Raw genomic sequence first — 23,882 nt, 5'->3', positions numbered from 1 at the left:
ACTGTATTTTCTGGACATTGTCATTGGCAGGAACCGTCGCCCAGTTTCATTTTCATTTTCAAATTACATGAATGAAACAATGCATCAGATAAAAGACAAACATTTTGAAAACGATTTATTTCGTAAGTGATTAATAAGAAGAACAAACGATTACATGTCTGATTCATTTGGCTGATTAGTAGCTAAACTAGAAAGAGGATCAGGTCGTTGTGGTCTGTCTCACTGCTTGTCATCCAACTCGGTGTGCCATGTCCATTTTCGATCATTTAAAGACGGTCTCAGTTTGGCTGAGGCATTAAACTATATTTAAATACGAGTATATACGAGGGTACTCTAATAAGATAAGACAAAAGTGCCCTCAACAAGATTATTTTGTACTGAATATTATATGCTCCTTGAAAGACACATCACATGTTATGAGAGTTCCAGTAAATTGAATGGACACAAGAAACAATGTTATATAAGGATACAAACAGATGCTTTAGAGTCAAATATTTGACGTAATAGGCATTGTGCATAGACTTTAGAGAATGAAGCATTTTCACTGAACCTGATTCTCTGTACGTCTACTTAAAGAAACTGAGGAAACGTTTCCCCATCGTCTTCATTCCATCGGCGAATCTACGAAGTGTCGATTCGTCTTCCTTCTGTACGTTTACCCTTTCATCTCTTCTTACTTGTTGTGCCCTCAAATCACATTCTGCCTGAAACCGGTCGTCTGTAACCTCATCTTCTATTCTCTTCCTTTCAGAAAGTACGTTCTTGGCCTCCTCCGCAAGACTTGCCAGTTGATGCTGAATTTGCATTCTCTCCCCACCTTCAGCCTTCTGCATCTGCTGCACAAGCTTTCCCTTCTTTGCCTTCATCTCCATTTCCTTCTCTACAAGTTCCTCCATGGTCCTCTCATTTTGTCTAACTACCGAACGCTTTCTGGCATGTTTATCCCGTTCCTCCTTTAGTTTCAGTTTCAACTCTTCCATTTGTTTCACATTTGCTTCGTGGAGCATTTCATAATGCTCTCTCTCCTTCTTGATCTCTTCGCGCAGTTCTGCCTCAATTTCCCTTCTCATCTCTTGTTCTTTCTCCGCCCTATCTCTCCGGATCCTCTCTTGAATAATATCCTCTGCCTCTTGAAACATCTTCGACGTGAAATGTTTCCCTCCATTCTTGTTGACCGTGTCCTTGATGCGTTGTAAAAGGCATTTTACATCAGCTTCTTTTTCAGATGCGTCACCTCTGTTGTTTAGGGCGACATATCCACCACCGGCATTACTTAGAATCTGTTTTAATTTGTCTGGAGCGCCTTGAATGTGTTTCTCCACTGTTTTCGTTTGAATTTGATCTCTTCCAGTAAAGACAACGACCAAGTATTTGAGCACATGTTCACCAAACATGTCATCAATTTCGTCGAAAACTTTTCCTTCTTCTTCGGTAAACCTGTTGGTTAAAGATGAAACCAACAAGAAGGCATGTGGTCCTGGAGCTGAAATTGCAATACATTTCTTAATTTCCTTATCAATAACCTCCTTCTTTGTATTGGTGTCAAATAACCCGGGTGTATCAACAATCTGGATGGTGTTACCAAATACCTCGCGATGTACAAACTGACATTTTTCGGTAACCGAGGACATTGATGATCTTGAGTCAAAAACTTTCTCATTTAGTATTGTGTTTGCGGTTGCACTCTTTCCGGCTCCAGTTTTACCAAGCAGTACGAATCTCAATTCGCCCGATACTGAAAAAAACCAAACAACATAATTCCTTTATTAATGTATTACATCATCTATACTTGGATCAATATGGGTATGTATATCAGATAGAACTGAATACGTATGAGCAGTAAGCATGATATATCCTTTAGATTGTATCTTGACAGAACTTCACTATCCATAAATTTCCAGGTATGATATTGCGAGTGTCTGTTCTTTATTACGTTGGTTAAATATCTTGGAATATATATAAACATGAAGAAGATGTACCGTGAATCTATGTAAAACACATGGGACACAGCTAAGCGTATGGAACCTCTTTGATGTAGACCTGTAGACATACCTATTCCTTGACGTAGGGGTTTTGGAACAGGGTTGACACGTGCGATCTTCTGGGTTGGTTTACTGTACACAGGTTTGACCGATAATGGAGGTTTAGGAGCAGGATCATTCGGGATAGAGCATGGACCTGTTGACATCCGTTGTGCGCCTTCGAAAAAGGAAGGAAATAGAACTGTGCATGTTCATAATATTAATGCCAAACAGAATAATAATCTCGTTTGAGTGTTTAATGTAGTGTTGCCCAGCGGGAAAATATGGTTGAATTAACAACAAATAATGACTGTACCTGTTAAGACACGTGAGGTAACAAAGCATCCATCTTTCGACTTATAGGTTGCTACAACTAAGGAACTAAACATGAAAGTCTTCAGGTAAACCTTCAGATCGAAAGGTGGAAAATGTTTTATCTATATTAACAAACGTGATTTGGTTTTGCGTTGCCCTAACATTGCAACAGAAGTAGATTACAACCTTAATCGCGTGACGTTTCTGCTAAGAGTGGAATTCATACCTTTTTCGACACCTCTTGTCCTCATCAGTTTGGGTGTTCCACATGCTTGGCAACTGTCATGGGAGGCATCGTTGTTATGGAAGCAGGTTGAACATACCCACACTGAAATATATGGATGACTTTCATCACAAACATGCATGATGTGAATATATTTTGTGACTGTTGTTACAACATTTATTGGGGTGTGATATGCAAACTGATACCAACGTATTTATGAAGAGCATACACTCTGCTGAGTTTTAACTTCCAGAAAATACGAAAAGCAGGAACTGAAAATTGCCAAAAATAATCTCTTTGAAACTGGAGCCAAGTTGTTCATTCCATAATGATTAATTTTAGCTCAGGTTTCAGGAAAATAATGGTTATTCTCTCTCTTCCTCTTCATGCCACGCTTCCATAACAGACTTGTCAACAGTACTCATTCTCGCTGTCTTTTCTGGTGTTTCAGCATTTCTCGGGTCAGGTAAACCCTGAGCAAACACGACTCGTAACGCTAACAAACTTCCACATGTTGCTGATAAGTAATAAGAAAAACACACTATATCTGCCTATTTCATGCTCTACTTTTAAATTTTAAAACAGCAGGAAACTAATCAAGCACGTTTGATTTCAAATCAAATAATGTAACTGTGGCAACTAATGTACTGTGAGGTAATGTTTTCATTGTTGAATAAACATATCATCAGCAATCAGGTGTTCTAAGGATAATAGTATCGGTGAGTATCGTATGGCGCAATGAGATGAAAGAGCAGGATTTCCTTTCTCATACGTCCCATACGTGTGTTTCTAGCACAAATTAAGGCCGAGAAAATAGCAAAGTGAGTACACTGATCAAAGTCTTACAACTCGCAAAATTTTATCGTCGCATTTATGGTACTGACTGTTCAATCGTAAAATTTTATCTACGCAAAAATTCCTGGTTTACAGTATATGATGTGTGTGGCACCGTGAACGTTAGTGTCAATGACGTATGTCATTGTTTTAGTCTTAATCACTTGTCTGATCAATCATTGTTTAGAATGTGGATACTGTATCTGCACTATATCAAATGTCGCGTTGAAATGATTCAGAATACAGTATGCACCAGTCATCTATTTCTGTTCTGGAAGGCTCTTTTGAAAAAGGTAGGTAGGTAGATAAGGTTTTACGGCGACCTTGGGCCTTAAAAGGCCTATATGCGCCCAACACTTAACAAACTGTTAAATTTTTGTCCAGTTAACTTACGTCGTACTTATCCGTTTTAACGAGAACGTCTAATACAATTTCTTTGTATGCAACCACATATTAAATTATCGCCAAGTATTGCGTTCAGTGTAAAATTAGTTTTGGTTTTTGTTAAGCACAATGTCTCTAGGAGCCTTTCATGAGCTGGACATTCAATGAGGTGGGCAGTGCCAGTTACAGCTTTCACACAGAGGAGAGCTGCTGTTATCTAAAATGCTTTTATATGCCTCTAATCCATAATGTCCTAGTCTGAGGCGAGTTAAAACAATTTCATCTCTGAGACAACGCCAACGAATCTAAAATGTTTCTTTACCGCAGAACGAAACACATAGAGAGAAATAGAAAGAGTACTCTCCCCTGACAGCTTTAATACTTTAGATGAAAGCAAAACATTGTTTCATGGATAACAACCAAGTATTTCTTTGTATCGTAGAGTCAGGCTTCTTTCATCAGAATAATCACGTTGAGTTAATATATGCTATGCTACATAACACCATAGTCACCACCATGACCATACCTCACTATATCACTATCAATCACCCAGACGCCAGTGACACAGGTATTAGGAAAACATAATCTGGGTACTGTATTAAATTAGGTTTTACCTCTTAACTGATTGATTTGACAACAGCACTTTCTCAGTAACTTGACCCGTGAAGGTCCCGGGGTAGAATAGGCCTTCAGCAACCCATGCTTGCCATAAAAGGCGACTCAGCTTGTCGTAAGAGGCGACTAACGGGATCGGGTGGTCAGGCTCGCTGACTTGGTTGACGCATGTCATCGGTTCCCAATTGCGCAGATCGATGCTCATGTTGTTGATCACTGGATTGTCTGGTCCAGACTCGATTATTTACAGACCGCCGCCATATAGCTGGAATATTGCTAAGTGCGCCGTAAAACTAAACTCACTCACTCACTCACATAACACCATAGTCACCACCATGACCATACCTCACTATATCACTATCAATCACCCAGACGCCAGTGACACAGGTATTAGGAAAACATAATCTGGGTACTGTATTAAATTAGGTTTTACCTCTTAACTGATTGATTTGACAACAGCACTTTCTCAGTAACTTGACCCATGAAGGTCACGGGTAGAATAGGCCTTCAGCAACCAATGCTTGGCACAAAGGCGATGATGTTTTTCGTAAGAGGTGACTAATGGGATCGGGTGGTCAGGCTCGCTGATTTGGTTGACACACGTCATCAGTTCCCAATTGCGCAGATTGATGCTCATGCTGTTGATCACTGGATTGTCTGGTCCAGACTCGATTATTTACAGACCGCCGCCACATAGCTGGAATATTGCTGAGTGCGGCGTAATACTAAACGCTCTGTTGAACCGTCAACATTTTGCAGGTAAAATTTGTCGTAGCGTGCCAGAAGTTGGCTGAGAAACATTGAACGCTTTCATTACTAATTGTTAGGCAGGTATTCTAAACGTTGTTGAGTCAAGAATGAAGTGCACTGCTTTATGGATAAACAATTTCTTATTTATTACATAGTGCAACGTTTATGTGTAATTCTTACATCGTTCTTGAGCTAAATGTGGTATGTATGTATGTATGTATGTATGTATGTATGTATGTATGTATGTATGTATGTATGTATGCAGTGATGAACCACTTGTTATTCAATATTACATGCCATTGTAACAAATACTCACGCAATTTGCTTATACTTATGCACATATAATATAATGCTTTAATGTTAGGCATATTAAGCAGTAATTCCTTTTCGATAAAAGCTGCACTGGTTAATTACGATGTTTTCTTTATTAGCTAATCATGAAAAATAGAAAATTCTGAGTAATCTTTCATTAAACATACTAGGTATCATAGGGTCAATATAGCGTCAGATGATATACAACACATATATAAAGAAAAGTGTTATCTGAATGTTCAATGTATTGACGAACGTCAAACGCCATGATATACAGACAAAACAGCATCGGCAAACATCAGTGGTATAGACCATGAAGCACATGCCGCATATGGTCATTCATTATCTTGTGTACCCGCCTCGCACCTCCAAGGCACAGGTGCACCTTCCTCTCATTATCAAATTCATAAAGAAAGTTTGCGAAATGGCACTCAATTCCTCTACTGGAGCTTCATGGAGTGATGGGAAGTCCACTGACGCTGGGTGATGTGTGTACACAAATCAACCGAGTTCATCCCAAGCATGCTCAGTTGGGTTGAGGTTTGGCAAGCACGCTAGCCACTTTACACCCTGCTGATTAAGACAATCCTGAGGCCCAGTGAGGCCTAAAGTTGTCGTCTTGCAGTAGGGAGGGTCGATAATAAAAACAACAGGATCCATGCTGTCGGCCACGTGCACCAGAGTACGTCAATTAAGAGTTATCCCTGCACAAACGCTGATGATGGAAAGCGTCTGGAGAGACTTTGCCATCCAACCAGTGTGTTGAGCAAAGGGTAGGCTACCCATGGAGGACAGTCCATCCATATCCTGAGGCATAAAATCATGACGGTAGTGGTTGGCGAAGTTGGTTTCTTCAGTCCAGAAATAGCCTCACTTGATGTCTGACTCAGGGATGTTAACCCTGGCCATGGTTGCTGCAACAGCTTAAACGTCATAAGGGCTGGACCTGAGATGGCCGCGGAAGTTATGAGAAGACTCAAATGAACTATGCCTGAAGCCTTCCTCTAAAATCTGAATTTCAGATGTTCAAGCCGCCGCTGCTAAGGACACCAGAAACACCGACTGTATCGAACGTGGTTTGAATGGTTCACCTGCCAAATAGATCAGAACCACTGATATCTGTAAGATGGAGGCCGCAATGCCTATACCCGGTCTTCCTGATAGAACCTGTTGAAGAGGGTTCTAAGCTCTGGGGACCTCTTAAGGACTCCAGCTTTAGACATCAGAGAACCCACAGCAGAGAGGTTTGTAGTGATCCTGGTTCCTTTTATTTGTTCCGGAGGAAAAGGAGAAAGTCTGCAACCGGATCATCCAAAGGCTACGGCCTGCCGAAACAAACAGTTTGTTAAAAATAAAGCCCATGACTTGTCACTGCACGAGGCCCTATGTGTCACGGAAATAGCTGAAGTTGAGAATCCCCACTTCAAATAGATCCCCCTTTATGCGAGCATTATATGCAGTCGAAACTGTTATGGCTCCGGGTAAAGTCTCCTCCTGAGTGGGTCCACAGCAGATCCACCAAATCTAGTAGTTTTAGAGGTGGACCGCCTGTGAGTGCCACCAACCAAAGGCATGCAGGCCAGAATGGCGCTACCAGATGTAGTCGAAGGAGACTTGTGGACTTGTGGAAAGGTATACGCATCCAACCGATCCCAGGTGCACGAGCGTCCAGATCCCACGCCATAGGGTCTGGGACTGGAGGAATGAATGTCTCTAGCTGCTTGTTGGGCCATGTGCCCAACACATCTACTATACAGATTCCACATGGCAGCCAAATGAAGACGTTTGGACTGTAAAGCCCGGGGGTGGTGTCGTGGGGACTTCATTTCAATGGCGCCCTTAACTAAAGTTGTGACACAGCCTGAAGCTGATCGTCTGGCGCTGGGTGCCTCTATTGGCTGGGTGGTCAATGGTGGAGATGACGTGAGCGCAAGTTGGTGCCCTGAATCTAAGACAAAGGGTTCATGTAAAATCTGAAGCCACTTGTGTATGAACTTCGACAAACGACGTGCCATGTCTCGGACATCCATGTTCTTCTGAACCAGCAGGGTGCAGTCTGGAATGCTTGTGACCAGCCAAACTCACTAGGTCGTTTCCAAATCCGGGGTGTGTGGAGAGAGAGACTGACTATTCTGAAGATGTAACACAGGGGGGATAATCCAGACACTTAACGCAAGGAACACGATCCAGAGAGGCACCAAGCTGCGCCTAGACACACAGACCACCAACGGGAAGATGCATACACTTATCATCCTGGAAAGTTGGGCTCCAAGATGATGATGGGTGTCGAAGAAGAACCAGCAGATGAAGACTGAAGACATTGTTTAGGTGGAGATCTTGAACAGCAGTGTCGATGGCGATGGTGATTTCGACTGGACGCTGAAGGATGAGTGGCACTACAATGTAGGGCATCAGGTCTTCACCAAGAAACTGATCTGTGAGGAGAACGACCGTGACTCCATGACCAAACGCGGTCACGACCTGACGTTATTGCTCCTCACAAAAAGGTGAAAGTCGGTCAGCAAAAGACTGGGGTTTCCAAACAGACGACTGCCACTGCTCAGGTGACTGGCGCCGGTCAGAAGACAGGCGCAACATTGATAACTGATGCTGCTCTGGTAACTGGTGCTGATCAGTAGACAGGAGCCGATTCAAAGCCTGGCATTGATCCAGAGGAATGCTTCTAGAATGCTGTTGCTGGCCCTACATGACCACTCTGATTTATGCTGCAAACTCCTATTCATACTCAGGGCCCTTATCCTCCCTGGTACCTTTCATGTCCGGGCAGTCGGGACACCAACCACGTGGATCCTTCCATTCTTTGGTAGATGTAAGCTGTAACACTTGGTGGTAAACATAGTGTCTCAGACACAACCTCAGTGGGATACAAAATAGGCCCGATGAAAAAGTAAACACTGCAATAAGATCAGAGCAAATCGAGAACACAACCTCTCAGCAAACAGCTTTGAAGAAGGAATGATGAGTTTCTGGTCATGCACAGTGCACACAAACGACAGGCAATACTATTGGGAAAACACTTTTATTCAGTGGAACATAGGCTATCGGCTTCTAGTAGTAGTGAACTAGAAAGAAATCCATTTGTTGTAAAAACGAGCAAATTAAAGAATATGTTACTAGTTGCTTGATGTAGCGACAGTTAGTACCACTCAAAGCTTTATTTCAAGTGAAATGACTCCCAAAAGCGAATCAATCTTCCAATCACCCCAGTTCGCTTTGTTTTCACGCCTGCATCTTGGCCTTGGTTTTGAGCTGTAAGTATAGAAAGAAAGCATGTTTTAATCGTGAATGATAGTAGCAAACGTTAAAGTGTACTTGCATGTATTTTACAACTACAGAGTAAACGATTGTGCTTATCCTATGGTTACAACTAAATCAGAAAAACAAACACCACTCAGATGTTATGGAAAGTTAATAATTGTAAGATTGCACTTAACACCTTGGACGTGCGGTTGTGTAGAGATGTTTTCTTGTACTTTTTGAAATGAAGGCTTTGGTTTTAAAGTTGGTTTGGGTCCTCTTTCACGTCTGAGTGGATCGGCTTCTGTTAAAATAAGGCACAACCTAAGAATGTATCACATAGAAAGGAATGAAGAACTCTTAAATATTTATTGGTGCTTCAAAATAGATATTAGAGAATAATTTTACCTTCTCTTGATTTGGTTGGGCTGACTATGTCCCTCGATACATCCTTCTTTCTTGTATATATTTTAGTTTGGGGTTTGTTTGGCCCTGAGACAGAAAAAACAAGCGATGCACAATCAAACTTCCACAAGAAAACAATGATCATATTAATGATCACTGAAACTGAAATATGCTGTTCATATATATGTGTGTAAAACAATACCCTTACCATGTGAATAGTTACACAATAAAAACATTATATTGTACAAAAGTGTACATACCACATCCTGTTGTAATATCTTTCCGTTGTGTGTTGTTTGGCGCGAACATAGGGGCGGTGATGCTTTGTTCAGCCAGAATCTCTCTTCTTATCTTATCCTCTATTTCCTGTCTCATAGAACTTTTCAACTCTTCTTTCATTGACCTGTAACTCTGTTCTTGTTCATTGCGAGCCTCTTCCTCTTTCTCTTGTTGCCGCCTAGTGGCGTCCTCGAGCATAGCCACAGTATAAACCATATTGCAGTTCCGCTTCTGGAGATCTTGTAACATGGATATCAACTTATCTCCACACAGTGCTCTGGAATTCCACGTTCCTGTGTTGTCAAAACCAATGTATCTTCCTCCACATGCATTAAGGATTCTTTTCAACTCCGGGGTACTCTCTTGTAGGTATTCCTCCAGAGTGACGCCATCATACTTAAGATCATCCAGTCTCGTGAAGATCAGAACAGTAAATTGGAATACATGTTCTCCAAACAGTTCTCTGAGGATATCGATCATTTTCCTCTCCTCTGGTGTAAAACGACCTATGCGAATTACAAGTCCAAAGGCATCAGGGCCTGGTGTGAAGTTGTACACCGATTCTGCAAGTCTCATTTTACTCGCATAAACATCCTGTCCTTCTGCAAATAGCCCAGGTGTTTCAATAATGTTTATATTGAAGTTCTGCCATTTCACTTCATGGACACTATTCCAGCCAATCGACGATGTTTGACGTGTAATGGGTTTTCCAAGAAGTGATTCTATCACGGCAGTTTTGCCATTGCCATTACGACCGAGGAGAACAATTTTCAGGTGGGTGCTCATCGTCCTGCAAAAAATGTAAAAACGTGTTGGTTTTGGTTTATGCTTGATGGGTGAGGTGCGAAGTATTTCTTCCTTAATGTTTATTTTGCCAATTATTTCATGTATATTGAGCGAATATGTATTGAGTGATCATATTGTTAAAATTGTAATAAAGAGCATCGAGGCAACTTACCGCATGAAATCACAGTGTCCCCATGTCAGTGTGAGATCTCACTGGCGCACAGAAGCACGGCATAAAGGGAGGTAAAAAATGTACTACACGACCTTTCGATTTGCCAGCCCATTGTATGTATATATAACTGAGATAATTTCTACATATTAAGTGTTTGCCGAATGGGATCCATCTATTCATTACCATTCCCAGAAAGCCCCAGAAACCATTGCATGGTAATAACCCACATGACACACACCTTGAACCTGAGTATGATGTGTATAAATCATGAAACTGCAGTAAACATGCCTTAGATTTTAATGAATATCATAGAAAGGAGACGCACATCCTACAATATGAGTGTGAAAGTGTTGTTTCAAAAACAATGTGCAGTGTTGATACAGGGAAGATGGTGAAGATCAGAAGCATCCCCATTTATACTGGGCTGTTCCTGTTTGTCTACTCGTACGCGACAAATTATGTTTAGATGAAATTTTAATCGATTGCATGCGACGGTAGCCTATCAATAGTCAAAACAGGCGTGCGTTGTACACCGACGTGTCCGGCCTTGTCTAGGTATATTGCACTGTGAAGAGTTTCAAGTTGGGGGGGGGGGGGGGGGGGGGGGGGTCATCTCAAAACCATTATCTTTTTTTTTTGGTTATTTTTTTTAAAAATCTTTAATCTTCGCATTGATACGAGAGCCTGTGGCTCTAACCACTAAGGCGACAAAAAGGAGAGGGGGAAAGAGTTAACAAAATGCAAAATAGACACATGCAGGTGGAACAAGAGCAATACAAATGCTACTATGTCTTTCCAAAACGTCATCTTTGTGTGATTGCAAATAGTTTCAGTGCCAAGACGCGGCAATTTTAACGTTCCCCATTTGTTGAAGCGTTTGTAGAAAATGCCACATGCAGAGTAAAGTACACGTGCAAGTAAGCGGAAAAGTGTGCGGTATCGATCACTATAAAATTACAAGTGTTGTGTTATATTTGTTATTTTTCTTTGCCTGGAAAACAGGAAATCTTTTCACGACTGAGAGCCGCCAAACGAAATATAGTCTTAGGCCGCCAAGTCTGCAGTGTCAACGTTTATCAGAGCACCATATCTCGCTTTTGGGATCGTTTCCTGCAGACCAATCCTGCCCAAGATTGCCCGGGAAGCGACCGTCCAGAAGTTACCACCAAACGCAATTTCTTCCGGTGGTGTTGCAGAGTTCAGAACTTGAATCTTAGAAACCGGGGAAGAGTCTGGTTCATAGAAGAATCACGATATTTTCTTCAGCGATAGAAGACAGCGTGTTTACCGTCGGAGAAATGAACGTTTAGCCGATAAGTGCATTCGACAAGTCGCCAGATTCGGTAGACCCAGTGTCATGGTGTTTGGTGAGGTGGGCAACGCAGAAAGACCAGATTTAGTGGTGGTACAGGGGAAAACTCAGAAAAATCACGTCAATGCTACCTTGCCAATTCTAACGTCAATATATTGCAGTGGCCTTCCTGGTGACCAGATCTAAACCCAACAGAACCCCTGTGAGATGAACTCGATCGACGTGGACGTCAACGTCACCGTCAAAATACGCCTAAAACACTTCCATAGCTCGCCATCGCATTGCAAGAAGAGTGAGGAAGGATTCTGTAAGAGCGCCTTCGTCGACGTATCCAGACTGTGTAATTGCTGGCAGTTGTGACCTTACAAAGTACTGACTTTGGCGCATTCTTGTAAACAGAGTTATGTTGGCAAACTCTTTGTCTCTGAATTTTCACCCGTGTACCACTGACAATGCATGAAATAGTTGTTCTTAAACGAAAGAAATACATTCTTTTAAAATGGCTAATGCGTTTCCTCTTTTTTTTTGAAAAGTGTATGTTTTGAAACCATGAGGGATACACAGAAAGTGACAAGGGTCCTGAGTGCTTGTGCCAACAGACGATCAGCTCTAGCTGATGGTGCCAAAGGTTCACACAAGATCATGCACAGGCTATTCAGCTGTCTGACATTTTGGTAGATATTTAGAGGAGTTTACATGGTACATCGCTTGTCTGCCTTATACCTTCTTTGCCATGCTATGACCGTAACATGATGTAAAATGACCAGGAGAGGTGAAGTAGAGCCTGTTTACACTTTCATGACCCCTCCGTTGTCATGACCGATCTCAGAGATTGACCTTTTTCTTCATTGTGATGCTTCTCGAACAGCTCATCTGCTGCCATATCAGTCAATACCGCCTATTGATTTGGGGGGTAATAACAAAACAGTTGAGGATAATTATTATGCTGTTGTGGCTGTGGAAATGTTTTGGTATAAGAAACTGCACAAACTGAAGTAGTGTTTTTCGAACAGACCACGTGCAAAGAGTTTGTGCGTTGGTCATATTCGTTGACAAATAATAACTACCTTTATGTGACAGCTGAATGTGTCCGACAAGCGTGTGACCGCTTAGACGTGTGAAGTGAGTAAAATGGAGATTCAGGAGAACAAAGCACAACAGATCACATTTTGTACTTACTTTTGAGCTGAAGACTCCTCCAAACGCCCGTCCCTGTTCGACCAACAGATATCAAGCTGTAAAAAATAGATTTTCAACAACTATACTAATGTTGATAAGAAATAATGTCAATTTGCATTTTTTGAAACAAGTAAAGAAAAATCAATATTTAGACTGTATTGCATAAGCTCATCCTTTCGAGCAAGTGTTTGCGGATTACATTATAAACATGTTGATCAAATGTAATGAGAAGATATATGTTTATCTGATCCTAATACTTAAGCAATGTACAAGCAGATAATATGTTACTGTAGTTCGCCAATGCCATGTTAGTCTGTCTCACTGTCCCTGAACCACATTATTTTACCTAATGCCAAGCCTTCTCTGCAGTGCTAAAGCCTTAAATGAAGGCTCCCTAGGCATCCTTTTCAAATAAAATGGGTTTTTTAGTTGCTATCAAAATTATATTTATTTGGATACTAAGCCTTAGTCTAATGCCATGTCAACAATCTTAGTTAACTCAGGGAGATGTGAGTAGCTACTCACCAAGCTTGCAGACAGAGAGCCAGGTAACGCCTTGTCTGTCCTGGGCCTCACTCTGCATATATACTACCTGTCGAACCTGTTACATTGCCCATATATGGCAAGTCATTCCTGGAAAACGCAAATCTTTGTAAATGATAATTTTCACTGACAGCCCTGTGCACACTGTATGCGTGTGTTATCTGTGCAGACTAATATTATGTCTCAAGGAGTTTGCAATAATTTAACTCAAATGTATGTGTGTTTGAGTCAATGTGTAAAATCAGGCAATTTGAAGAAAGAAATATTAGTCGATATACTTGACAGACTGGCTGAAACATTTCAATGGGTATTATCATTATTAGTAAATGAAACCTTCAAGTTTTAGAGGAACACATAAGATACAGACATTCAAGGGGCATCTTTATTGATATATTACAATATTTTCAAAATTAAAACATTAAAAAACCCATAAGAAAAAAAACCCCAACAAAACCAAAAGAAATTTTTTTTTAAAAATTAAAAAAAAACAAACAAAAAACAAAACAAAAAAACAAAAACAAAAACAACAACAACAAACAAACAAACCACAAACAAAAAACACAAAGAACGTTGGGTGTCACATTTAGTTTGCACAGGTGAGATTTTCGTAGCCCCGTTCGTTGCATTTGACTCCACCATAGGTAGAAATAAGGTTGCTGACTGTTGCACAAAAATATACGTAAACATCTACATGCAGTAATCTAGAACACCTCGGCTCTCTGTACGTATTTAGGCTGCAAGGACCGGACATTATGTAAGGCCCTGAAACACATCTCTCCTCGGTATTGATATTTTCCTGGAAAGACCCCAGCTGTTACATTTCAAACACGGTTGCGTTGTTCACAAATCATTTATCACCAGGATAATTGTACGTTGAAACTCGTACTCGTTCTATTTAGAGCAGAACTGACAAATTTGTCTGCGTATAATTGTCCTCATATATGTTATAATCTAACTATGGATTTGAAAATATAATTTTAAATTACTGTTTCTGTGCAAAAGAAACAGGCCCTTTTTCAATTGATATCTAGTGTCAATGTTTTTCACAAACTAATGATTTTGGATCTGAACCTTGAAATTGAGAATCCTACCACGTACTTTGCGGGAGACGACTGAACTTCCCCAAAAGCTTGGACGCTGTGAAACATGACTAGGCACACAGGTAAAGACGCACCCGATGTCACCGGTAAAGAAAGCAAGTCAGAGATTAACACGGTGTCATTTCAAACAGCTATCTTACTACACAAAACGCACAAAGAAGGCGTTTGTATGAAAGAAAGGGTGTTAGGTTTGGATTATATTATCTCCGGCGCATTGTGTTAACAGAGACACGAATGAAGACACGAAAATTTGATGCAACTGGGTTACTGAGTAACATACACGAAAGGAAAGTGGGCTGTAAGTCATTATCGCGTCATACACTGTTAAGATCCGTGCTAGCATTGATCTTCAGCAGCCCATGCGTGTCGTAAGAGGAGTAGTGTAAGTAATAACTTACCTTTACTACTAGAGTCGACCTACGGATTGGTTGGCACACGTATTCAAATTGCACAGATCGATGTTCATGATTTGATCACTGGATTGTCTGATCCAGACTGGATGCTTTACAGGCAGTCGTCATAAAGCTGCAATACTACGTTTTTAACCTAAATTCGGACCAACCCAGTGTCGAAAATACACTGTATTGTCAACAAAACTTCGTACTGAGGGGCGGTGGGGTAGCCTAGTGGTTAAAGCGTTCGCTCGTCACGCCGAAGACCCGGGTTCGATTCCCCACATGGGTACAATGTGTGAGGGCCATTTTCTGGTGTCCCCCGCCGTGATATCGCTGGAATATTGCTAAAATCAAACTCACTCACTCACTCACTCGTACTCACGGAGTAAATAATGTTGTCGCCTCAAATGTTTGTTCAGTATTGAACATAAACAGAGACTGAATCAGAGGTTTCTTTCACAAAGTGTTTTTCCTTTAATACATGGCAGGTTATTAGCAAATTAAATTTAAGAAATGAGAATGTCAATGCCAGACGCTTAGCTTTGTGGTCAATGTCTACTGCCAGCTTTCCAACGCTCGCTCTGGCGTTCGAGTCGGCGGTGTTTTTTGCTTATTGTCGGTTGCCAATTTACAGTCGGTCGGGCGATGAGAAACACAGAAATAGGAAATGTTTTTCCAAGTTTTAATCAATTTGGTTTGTGACATTTTCTCACAATAGACGCGTAAGAGGAATCGTCCGGGTTACATATATATATATATATATATGTGACAAAAGCAGCAAAAACAATTACCTGTGTGAATAATCTTTAATGCAATATAAACAAGTGTTGTATGGGACAATAAAGCTATCTAAAGTGTTCCGTGAATATAGGTGTTCAGCAGCCAAGGCTCAGTGACATTTCATCGTCACTCGAAGTGCAAGAGACAGAAACTAAAAAGAATATCATTTCGTAAGTTTTGGTCCAGTTTCGATTATTTACATGTTGCTGTCACATATAACTGAAAACGTCGTTGAAGAAAGAAAGAGTGGGATATCGTGACTGTTACACAGGACCATTGAAGCGCCATTAAAATCTAGAAAGCTGATCCTCTCTTGGACCTAACATCATCCTCCAAGAAACGTTTCCGAGATAATCTGAGTCTGCTTAAGTTTACAACGACTCATAGGAGGCGGTTAAGCAGCCCCACATCCGAGTGTCTGCTGGATGCGAAATATATAAAAATATATCGATTTTATTGTTACCACTTCTTTGAGGTACAAACTGAGCTGGAATGGGTAGGAAACGTGATAATAATCAATTCCAAGTAGACTATGTTTCTATTTTTATACATACGAGCAGTCGGTCTGCCTTGGGTCGAAACTGAGAATAAAACACATCGTTCTTTTTGAAACCAGGTACGCTACATACGTTTAAACAAAAAAAAAGAGAAAAGAATGTTCTATCCATTATGACGTTGGTAGCAAGGTGTCTTTCTTAAACAAATATTGAGAATAATAGTGCAAATTGTAAAAATGACAACAGTTGCTATAGCCGAAAAAGTATCTAATCGCCATGCAAAATCCCAACACAAAAAATATCAAAAGGTTGGGGTTTTACAAACTGATAAATATGTTGAAGCATCAAAAAAATAAATCCCCACCAACACGAAATGCAAATAATAATCAACAATTTGATCTTAAAACAGATAAAGAATACCTTCGATCACATTTGCTGCTTCACAAGACTATTATCCTGGAATATTGTCTGAAACTAAAACAAGACAATTGCCAATTCCACTAGACAATGACATCTGATGTTCACGTTTTTGTTCATGTGTTCATGTGTTTGGTGTCTTATCGCCACTGATGACGACGCCCTTCACAAATGCGACTCTGGACCAGACAATCAGACCTGCACCACTGAGAAACAGTGACAGGAAAAATAAAAACATCAACATGACTGACCCTCCAATCCCATTTATCGCCTCTTACAAAGGATGTACAAGACGCCAATGGCTATTCTTATATACTCACTGCTAAAAACATCCGCAATTCATCAATATCTACTATGACGTAGATCCACTGTGTTGAATAGCTTTATGGTATGTTATTGATTCCGCAAATACGGGTTTTCACAGCAAAAATGATATCCCAGAATTCGTGACTGGTTCGTGACCTCTGCTGAGCAGTCAGTATGCGCAATAAATAGTTTAATTATAGACATGAAAAGAAATGAAACACTTTGAAGGCTAATCATCTGCCAGTTGTTGAAATGGTAAAAAAAATATTAGGATGGGAAAATAACGAAGCCAGTGTACGTCTCTATATTTTGTCTCATAACCCTAATTAGTTTATTGTCATATTTGTATGATTTCGAAAATTAATAAATGAACACACGGTCTGCTTATACTTATAGTAAATTTCTAACATGACTTAAACATTTAAACATTGTATGGACTGCCAATGTGGATCCTATTTCACACACATACACGATCTAGTGTGTGTTTTCTGTCATATAGATTCTGCTGAAACAAAATGCAAATAATTCAAACAGATTAACTTTATAGCAACAATGTCAGGCTACTACCTTGTTCAGGAGTGTATTCACCAATGTCCACATAAGAGAACGAGCTGGTAAATAATCCTGCTCTGTGTCGTTTTTCTTACAACAGTCTAATTTGCGAAAAAGTAACACATCGTTTCACGTCTTTCACACTGGTGAAAACCTGATAAAACTCTCATTGGCCACTCAAGATAGCACACCTGGCAACTCATTGTATGATGTCTGCCATTCTAAGTAATTTAGTTAACTAATAATGAGCAATCAAACAACGCAATGGTGGTTAATTCTTTGAAGGAAGGATGTTGTTTTCACACTTTACGACAGGGTGATTGACAGTATGGATTAGTACATCTACACACACTGCCTTTAGACAAATCCGCTGTAGAAGATAAAAGTAATTAATCAATCAGTGTGTTATCGGTTAATTCTTTGATCGATGTTTGTTTTTGTAACTCAGCTGATAAACCCTCTTGCATCACTTACATGCACATATTACATAACATACAATACATTTGCTACTACAGGCCTTAATTTATAATGTTGAGTATTTACTCCAGACAGGAGAAATGCCAAATGGGAACCTTTGTTGAGTAACCTGAGTGGTGTCACCACTAATTATACCTGTTACAAAGTCATTTACTGACCACCAAGAGAATGATGACAAATAACACGTGTAGGTTTATACCATCAAACGCGAGTTCGATGTAGATGTAAGCAAGGAAGATGTAATCTCTGTGTCGCATGCAGCCTGAAAACACTTATGGGCCGAAACTGTTTTGAGGATACCAACGGAACTTCGTTACATAAGAAATACATACAGGCATTTGCTATGTACTTGGGTAAATAAGTGTAATCAGTTCTTTTACGTAAGAACATTTTCAGATTTGTTAACCAATGGCAAAGTCAATGTTTTTTAGTTTACGAATTCAAATAAATCAACTGTGTGTTTTTATTATCATAGATAATAAACCAGGGTATCTACCATAGCTACCAAAATTTACGTATGATATTTGCTTTCACAGCTGGGCCAACACTCAAAACTATCTGAATATAAAGCTTTGCAATCTTTCGGACCGAAACTAATGGCTTGCTACGTGCCTGTAGACATCATATTTTCACGTAACATGATTTAATTTCGAGGTAAAAAACACAGAAATAGGACCAAATTGGATCAGTCGCTATACCATCCAAGCATCCGAAAAAAATACCTACACTGCTGGTGTAGACGGTTGGCGAGAAACATTATTCGCTCCGCATCAGTGCCCCTTTCCGCAACCCTTGCTTGTCATAAAAGGCGACTGTGCATGTCGTGAGAGGCGACTAACGGAATCGGGTCAGACTCCCTGACTTGGTTGCCACATGACATCGGATCCCAGTTGCGCAGAACGATGCTCATGTTGTTGATCACTGGATTGTCTGGTCTAGACAGATCGCCGCCAGATAGCTGGAATATTGCTAAGTGAGGCGTAAACTCTCTCACTCACTAACTTAACGGTTCTGAATTATAGGTGAGTCTATGTTTACGCCGTTCTAAGCGAAATTCCACCAAAATGGCGAAAGACAACAGAAATTATATTTATCTTCACACATCTTGGGCATTACAAACGCTCTAACCAGTAGGCTACCCAACCAGCCTTTAGAACTATGAACTTCATGAACACAAGTTGGGCTTTCGTCTATCATTTTACAGATTTTAAATGTTCTGGAAGTCTTTTCTCAATTAAATGTCTGTAGAAAAAAACATATATATTTGGTAAAAATACGTGCACTGGTGTGGATTTGACCTTTTTGTTCATATTGATGAATCTAGGTATTCTAGTCCGGTGTTGCCAAATTTCAGATAGAGAAGACTTTACACTGTAATTACGGTTACTCTAGCCGCCAATGATCTGCTCAACAAGACTGTAACGATGCATCGAACTTTTCGTAGACATCATTACATTTTACCGCTAGTTAATAGAAGAAAATGAAAGCATTGAAAGTGAGGAAACAGATCGTGTAAATGTCAATTTCAAATGTCAATAAATCCTTCTGACACTCGGTAAAGTCCTTATTGAAAACTAAACACAGAGCAAGTAGCATCACACCATAATTTTGGCACCAGTATTTTAACGATCTGCAAAATCCTGACACAGAAATCAGTGATTACGACTAGTCTATAGTCTGTACAAAAAATCTTCTCGTCTTATTCCTCATATTCAGTTACTTGCTAGTTCCATATTAGAAAGTGGGGTATTTCCTGATTCTTGGAATGTAGGAACGATACTTGCATTATTTGTAAACGAGGATTCATCAATTCCAAATGATTACAATGGTATATCATTATTCAATGTCCGTGGCAAACTTTTACTTGTGTCCTAGAACGTAGACTAAGAGCGTGGTTAGAAGTAAATGGTGTTCTCTGTAAAGCTCAGGTGGGTCGGTGTAAGAAAGAGAGGAAGAGAGACAATGCGCATGAGCAACAATCACTTATGATTAAGAAATATATGAATGAGACATGTAGGGATTGGGAAAGAGAGCTTTGACGATGGTCATATTATGATTGTTAGCCATTTCCTGAACTTGAAAGGACCACTGCCCCTTCATCAATAGTAAACTTCCAAACTTTTAATGGGCCATATTTAATTCTCATTTGCAAAATTGCCCGTCGCTGCCTTTCCGAATCCTCGGACCAGTTAGCTGCCGCACTCAGAAATATTGAGGCTGTCTGTGATAGCAGTCTGCAAATGACACGAATGACATATAGTGCACTCAGCAATATGCCAGCTATAAAATGGCTGCCTGTAAGAAGTGGAATCTGAACCCGACAGTTCGGGGGTCGCAGCATGAGGATCCATCTGGGGAGCAATGGCATGTTTCAACCAAATTGGTGAGCCTGACCCACAGATCCCATTGGTCGCCTCTGACAACAAGCATGTGTTACTACGTACAAAACATAGGTCTGTCTTAATTAAAGGGAGTAACTTTGTTGCGACTCATTCAGTGATATTGCAACTAACCTGAAGTGGTATGTGGAGAGTGAGTGAGTAAGTGAGTTTAGTTTCATGCCGTACTCAGCAATATTCGAGCTCTATGGCAGCGTTCTGTAAATAATCGAGTTTGGATCAGACAATTCGGTGACCAACAACATGAGCGTCGATCGGCACAAATGGGAACCGATGACATGTGTCAACCAAGTCAGCGAGCCAGACCACCCGGTTCACTTAGAGAGTGGAAGAACACTTGCATGCCCTGCCAGTTCAAATGTACTCTATCTCTGGCACTGATGTGGGCGTGCGTGATATGGGAGTGGTGGGCCACTTTCCCTCCCAGCTTCCTCACAACATTGGCAACACGCCTGTTGAGCTTGTGCCACTTAATATCAATGGCGCATCATACATTACCATATAATTGTAGCCTTTGGGCACCTAAGACGCAAGTACAGCAAATCAAGGTAAATACTGTCGAAGAGGGGATTTGTTGGTATATAACACAGATCATTGGAGCCTAAATGTATAACTACAACTTTTGGCTGGGCCTCCTGAGCTATGAGCTTGTCAATGCAAGGCCGGAACTGGGCCCAACGCATTCCTCCTTTAGCCGCTTGCCGCTGATGGCAAATCTCTGTCCCGCCTCCGTGTGCTGTAGCAGCCGGGCCAAGTAACTGGATCCAATGAACCAGTCTGCATCTGAAACTCGTGGAGATAGTTATAGGATTGCGCCCATGCATTATGGCATGACAACTGTACAGATCATAGAAAGGAAGGTATGCGGATGTATGTCTGGTAAGCGTCCGACTTCCAACGGCCCAGTTCCTGGATCCGTTGCGAACTGAACCCCCGTAATGCTGCTGCGGTGGCAGCCCCTATGCGAAATGAATGTGATGAGTATAAACTGGGGTTTAATGGGCTCCGGTATTGATGCCAATGCCTTTTTGAGCACTGAGTGAAATTTAGTTAGTGGTCAGCCATCATAATGAGTGAAAATATACCCTGCACCAGTAGGTCTGAGGCGGCAGAAACGCTGCACTGCCGTAACAGGACATAGGTGGGAGCCCGGCAGCGCCTGGATCGTAATGTATGTTCCCTGACCATCCTGATCTGTTTTGGAGCTCCGTAAATGATGTACCTGTATGGCTGACGAGTCGACTGCGACAATTATGTCTGAAAAAAGGCACGCTCTATTAGTTGTGTCCTTTGCTGAAGCTGCCACTAACTCGCCGACTCTAAAGAAACGAAGAAAGTCAACAAATATGTGGCAGAATACAGAGATACCTCGAACGACTGGCTGCAAACCAGAGGCAAGGCACGGAGGATCTCTGCAAGCAGGTGGGTTGTTATTGGTTGTCGTGTATCCTGTCGATGAGACAACCTAGACATACCTGAAAGCCCTTTCTGAACCAGAAAATGGTGCGATGCATCGTAGACATTATGCAGTTTATGAAGTGCTGCCAGAGCAGATACGTATTTCAGGCGACCTACCTGACACCGACAAATAAGCAATGAATTGCAGCCATTGGTTCAGCAGTATAGGCCAAAGAGACGGTAAACCGAATGCAGCGCGGAATTGACCAAACGCTGTTTTGCTTGTCTGATAAGTGTGCCATGTACTTGGTGCCAAGGATGATGCGATGAGTTGACTGGCCTAAGACATCAAATGTCCCACATGCTGTCGGGTGTGGGGGTTGGTAACTGGTCCGCGTGAGGTGCCGCTGACCTGAATCGTGCCCACTGAAATCTCGAAAGAGAATTTGCTATAACGTTAGCGTGGGTGTCAATATATTTTGCGTTGAACAGAATATTGTGTCTGAGACATAACAGCACCGAGCATCTAAGGAGTGACATGACCCGTGGAGACGTAGCTATATGACGATTTATTATGTGGACTGCAGCCTGATTATGACGAAAGAACATTATCCGATGATAATTGTTACGTCTCGTGGACCGGGTGGACCTGTGTATTGTAAACTGAAACCTTGTTGAAAACGTTCCTGCAGGATAGTGCTGTCATTCGCATTAATGCTGTGATAAGAAATTAGCCATGGGGTTAGGTTGCAGACTTTGATTGGTGAGGGTGCTAGATTGAGATCAGTGATTGTTGCTAGCGGAGTTCTTGTTGGCATGTCCAGGAAATGAGCTATGGTTGGGCCGCGAGCCCTTGTACTGAAAGCATGTACGGGCTCCGTGCCCAGTGCTGGAACAAGACTGGCACTTGTGCACATAGTTGCAGTTCTGCCATCTGTAACCTTGTTTATTAGAATCCCAACATACGGGTGCGGCGGTATAGCCACGCTGGCTATGAAGTCTGTTGGCGGATTGCTGGGGTTGTCGCTGGTTGTGGAGCATTAACTCCAGCCACAGCTGACCGTCGATAGTGCCCCAACGCCGTGTCGGGTTGCGCTCCATACGCTGTCTGAATTGAGGGTCACACTGTGCCCAAAATCCCCACCAAAACGTGCCGCTGCCCATCGCACTGTCTCCATGTATGCAAGCAAATGCTGCACCATGTTGGGATCCTGGTGTTTTTCGATATAAATATTGATGAACGTTCGAAAAGCGGACGTCCACTATCCTGTGATCAATGGGCATGAGGGTTGCTGCTTAGGCCTGAAGAACACCTGTCCAGAGCTGTCCAGTTCCATAGCAAAAATAACAGACTCCCATTAGACATCGTTTTGAAGTGGCAACAGTTGTCGCAGGTCTACAAATTCCCCCTTATGTATTTTTCCCGAATAGACGCGCGGTTATGGGAACCAAGGTTCTCGGTTTGCACCTGAAACTGCTAGTAGCCACCGTGGCGAGTAAGGTTGTCAGGGAGTAAGGCACCCGGTTGAATGAGATTGCTATTAGCGGTATTAGCAAGTGACCTACCTGTCTCTGCGACTTCGTGACTGGTCCCCGGAGCTAGCTCAGTGCTGACTGTTGGCGGCACCATGGGAGTGTTGTTCCCAGGCTCCTCCAGGCATAAGCCGACGATTTAAAGCCGATCTGCGTTTAGGAGGCATTTCTTAATGACTTGAACTCACGAGCAACGGTGACAAACAGTGGAACGTTCTCGCAAAAGCACTTTCCTTCAGCGGTTGACTGAGCACATGAAGCTATGCTATTTAAAAATGTGACGTAATGCCAGCGGATATTACGTGGCTCTAAGTTTAGCTGCACAAGAGCCAAGCTGCTGACTTAAGCGGAAGTGACTTCAAGCGCGGGAATTAGCTGGTGGATGAAATGTAAACAATGGAGGGTTGAGAAAACGTAACGAAATGGTAACGCAGCCCATAACACCATTTAGCTAAATACTGCGAAATGTCAATACACTATCCCGTAAGACCTTGTAATTCATAAATCTGACACACACCTTTTGGCTTGTTCTTGTAAATGCAGGAATACTTACTCTCCTCCTCACCTGCCCCCGTCCCCCCTCTTTAAACCCCACACTTGAGCATCATGGGTAACGTATTGACGTTGTATTCTCATCACG

At 41.5% G+C, this 23,882-nt stretch overlaps 1 protein-coding gene across 1 annotated transcript; it reads right to left on the bottom strand.

Moving 5' to 3' along the window:
- Positions 1-102: 102 nt before the first annotated feature.
- LOC137297684 (GTPase IMAP family member 9-like) lies at positions 103-23,490 on the bottom strand. The gene is made up of 6 exons (XM_067829600.1): positions 23,276-23,490; positions 13,371-13,478; positions 12,846-12,901; positions 2,563-2,664; positions 2,053-2,199; positions 103-1,735 (listed from the first exon to the last, which is right to left on the bottom strand). Coding segments are annotated over exons 3-6 (1,419 nt in total). The 5' UTR covers positions 12,847-12,901; positions 13,371-13,478; positions 23,276-23,490; the 3' UTR covers positions 103-566.
- Positions 23,491-23,882: the final 392 nt, after the last annotated feature.

This window comes from Haliotis asinina, chromosome 10 (assembly GCF_037392515.1).
Source record: "Haliotis asinina isolate JCU_RB_2024 chromosome 10, JCU_Hal_asi_v2, whole genome shotgun sequence".
NCBI lineage: Eukaryota > Metazoa > Mollusca > Gastropoda > Lepetellida > Haliotidae > Haliotis > Haliotis asinina.
The sequence above is the reverse complement of the archived record's forward strand: the minus strand, read 5'-3'. Positions and strand labels throughout refer to the sequence as shown.

What these genes read in the sequence shown, in the direction of transcription:
- LOC137297684 (XM_067829600.1), bottom strand. An exon ending in GACAAGAGGTGTCGAAAAAG is followed by an intron (nt 2,200 to 2,562) that starts GTATGAATTCCA and finishes CCTTTTTCGAAG; the next exon opens with GCGCACAACGGATGTCAACA. An exon ending in ACCCCTACGTCAAGGAATAG is followed by an intron (nt 1,736 to 2,052) that starts GTATGTCTACAG and finishes GGTTTTTTTCAG; the next exon opens with TATCGGGCGAATTGAGATTC.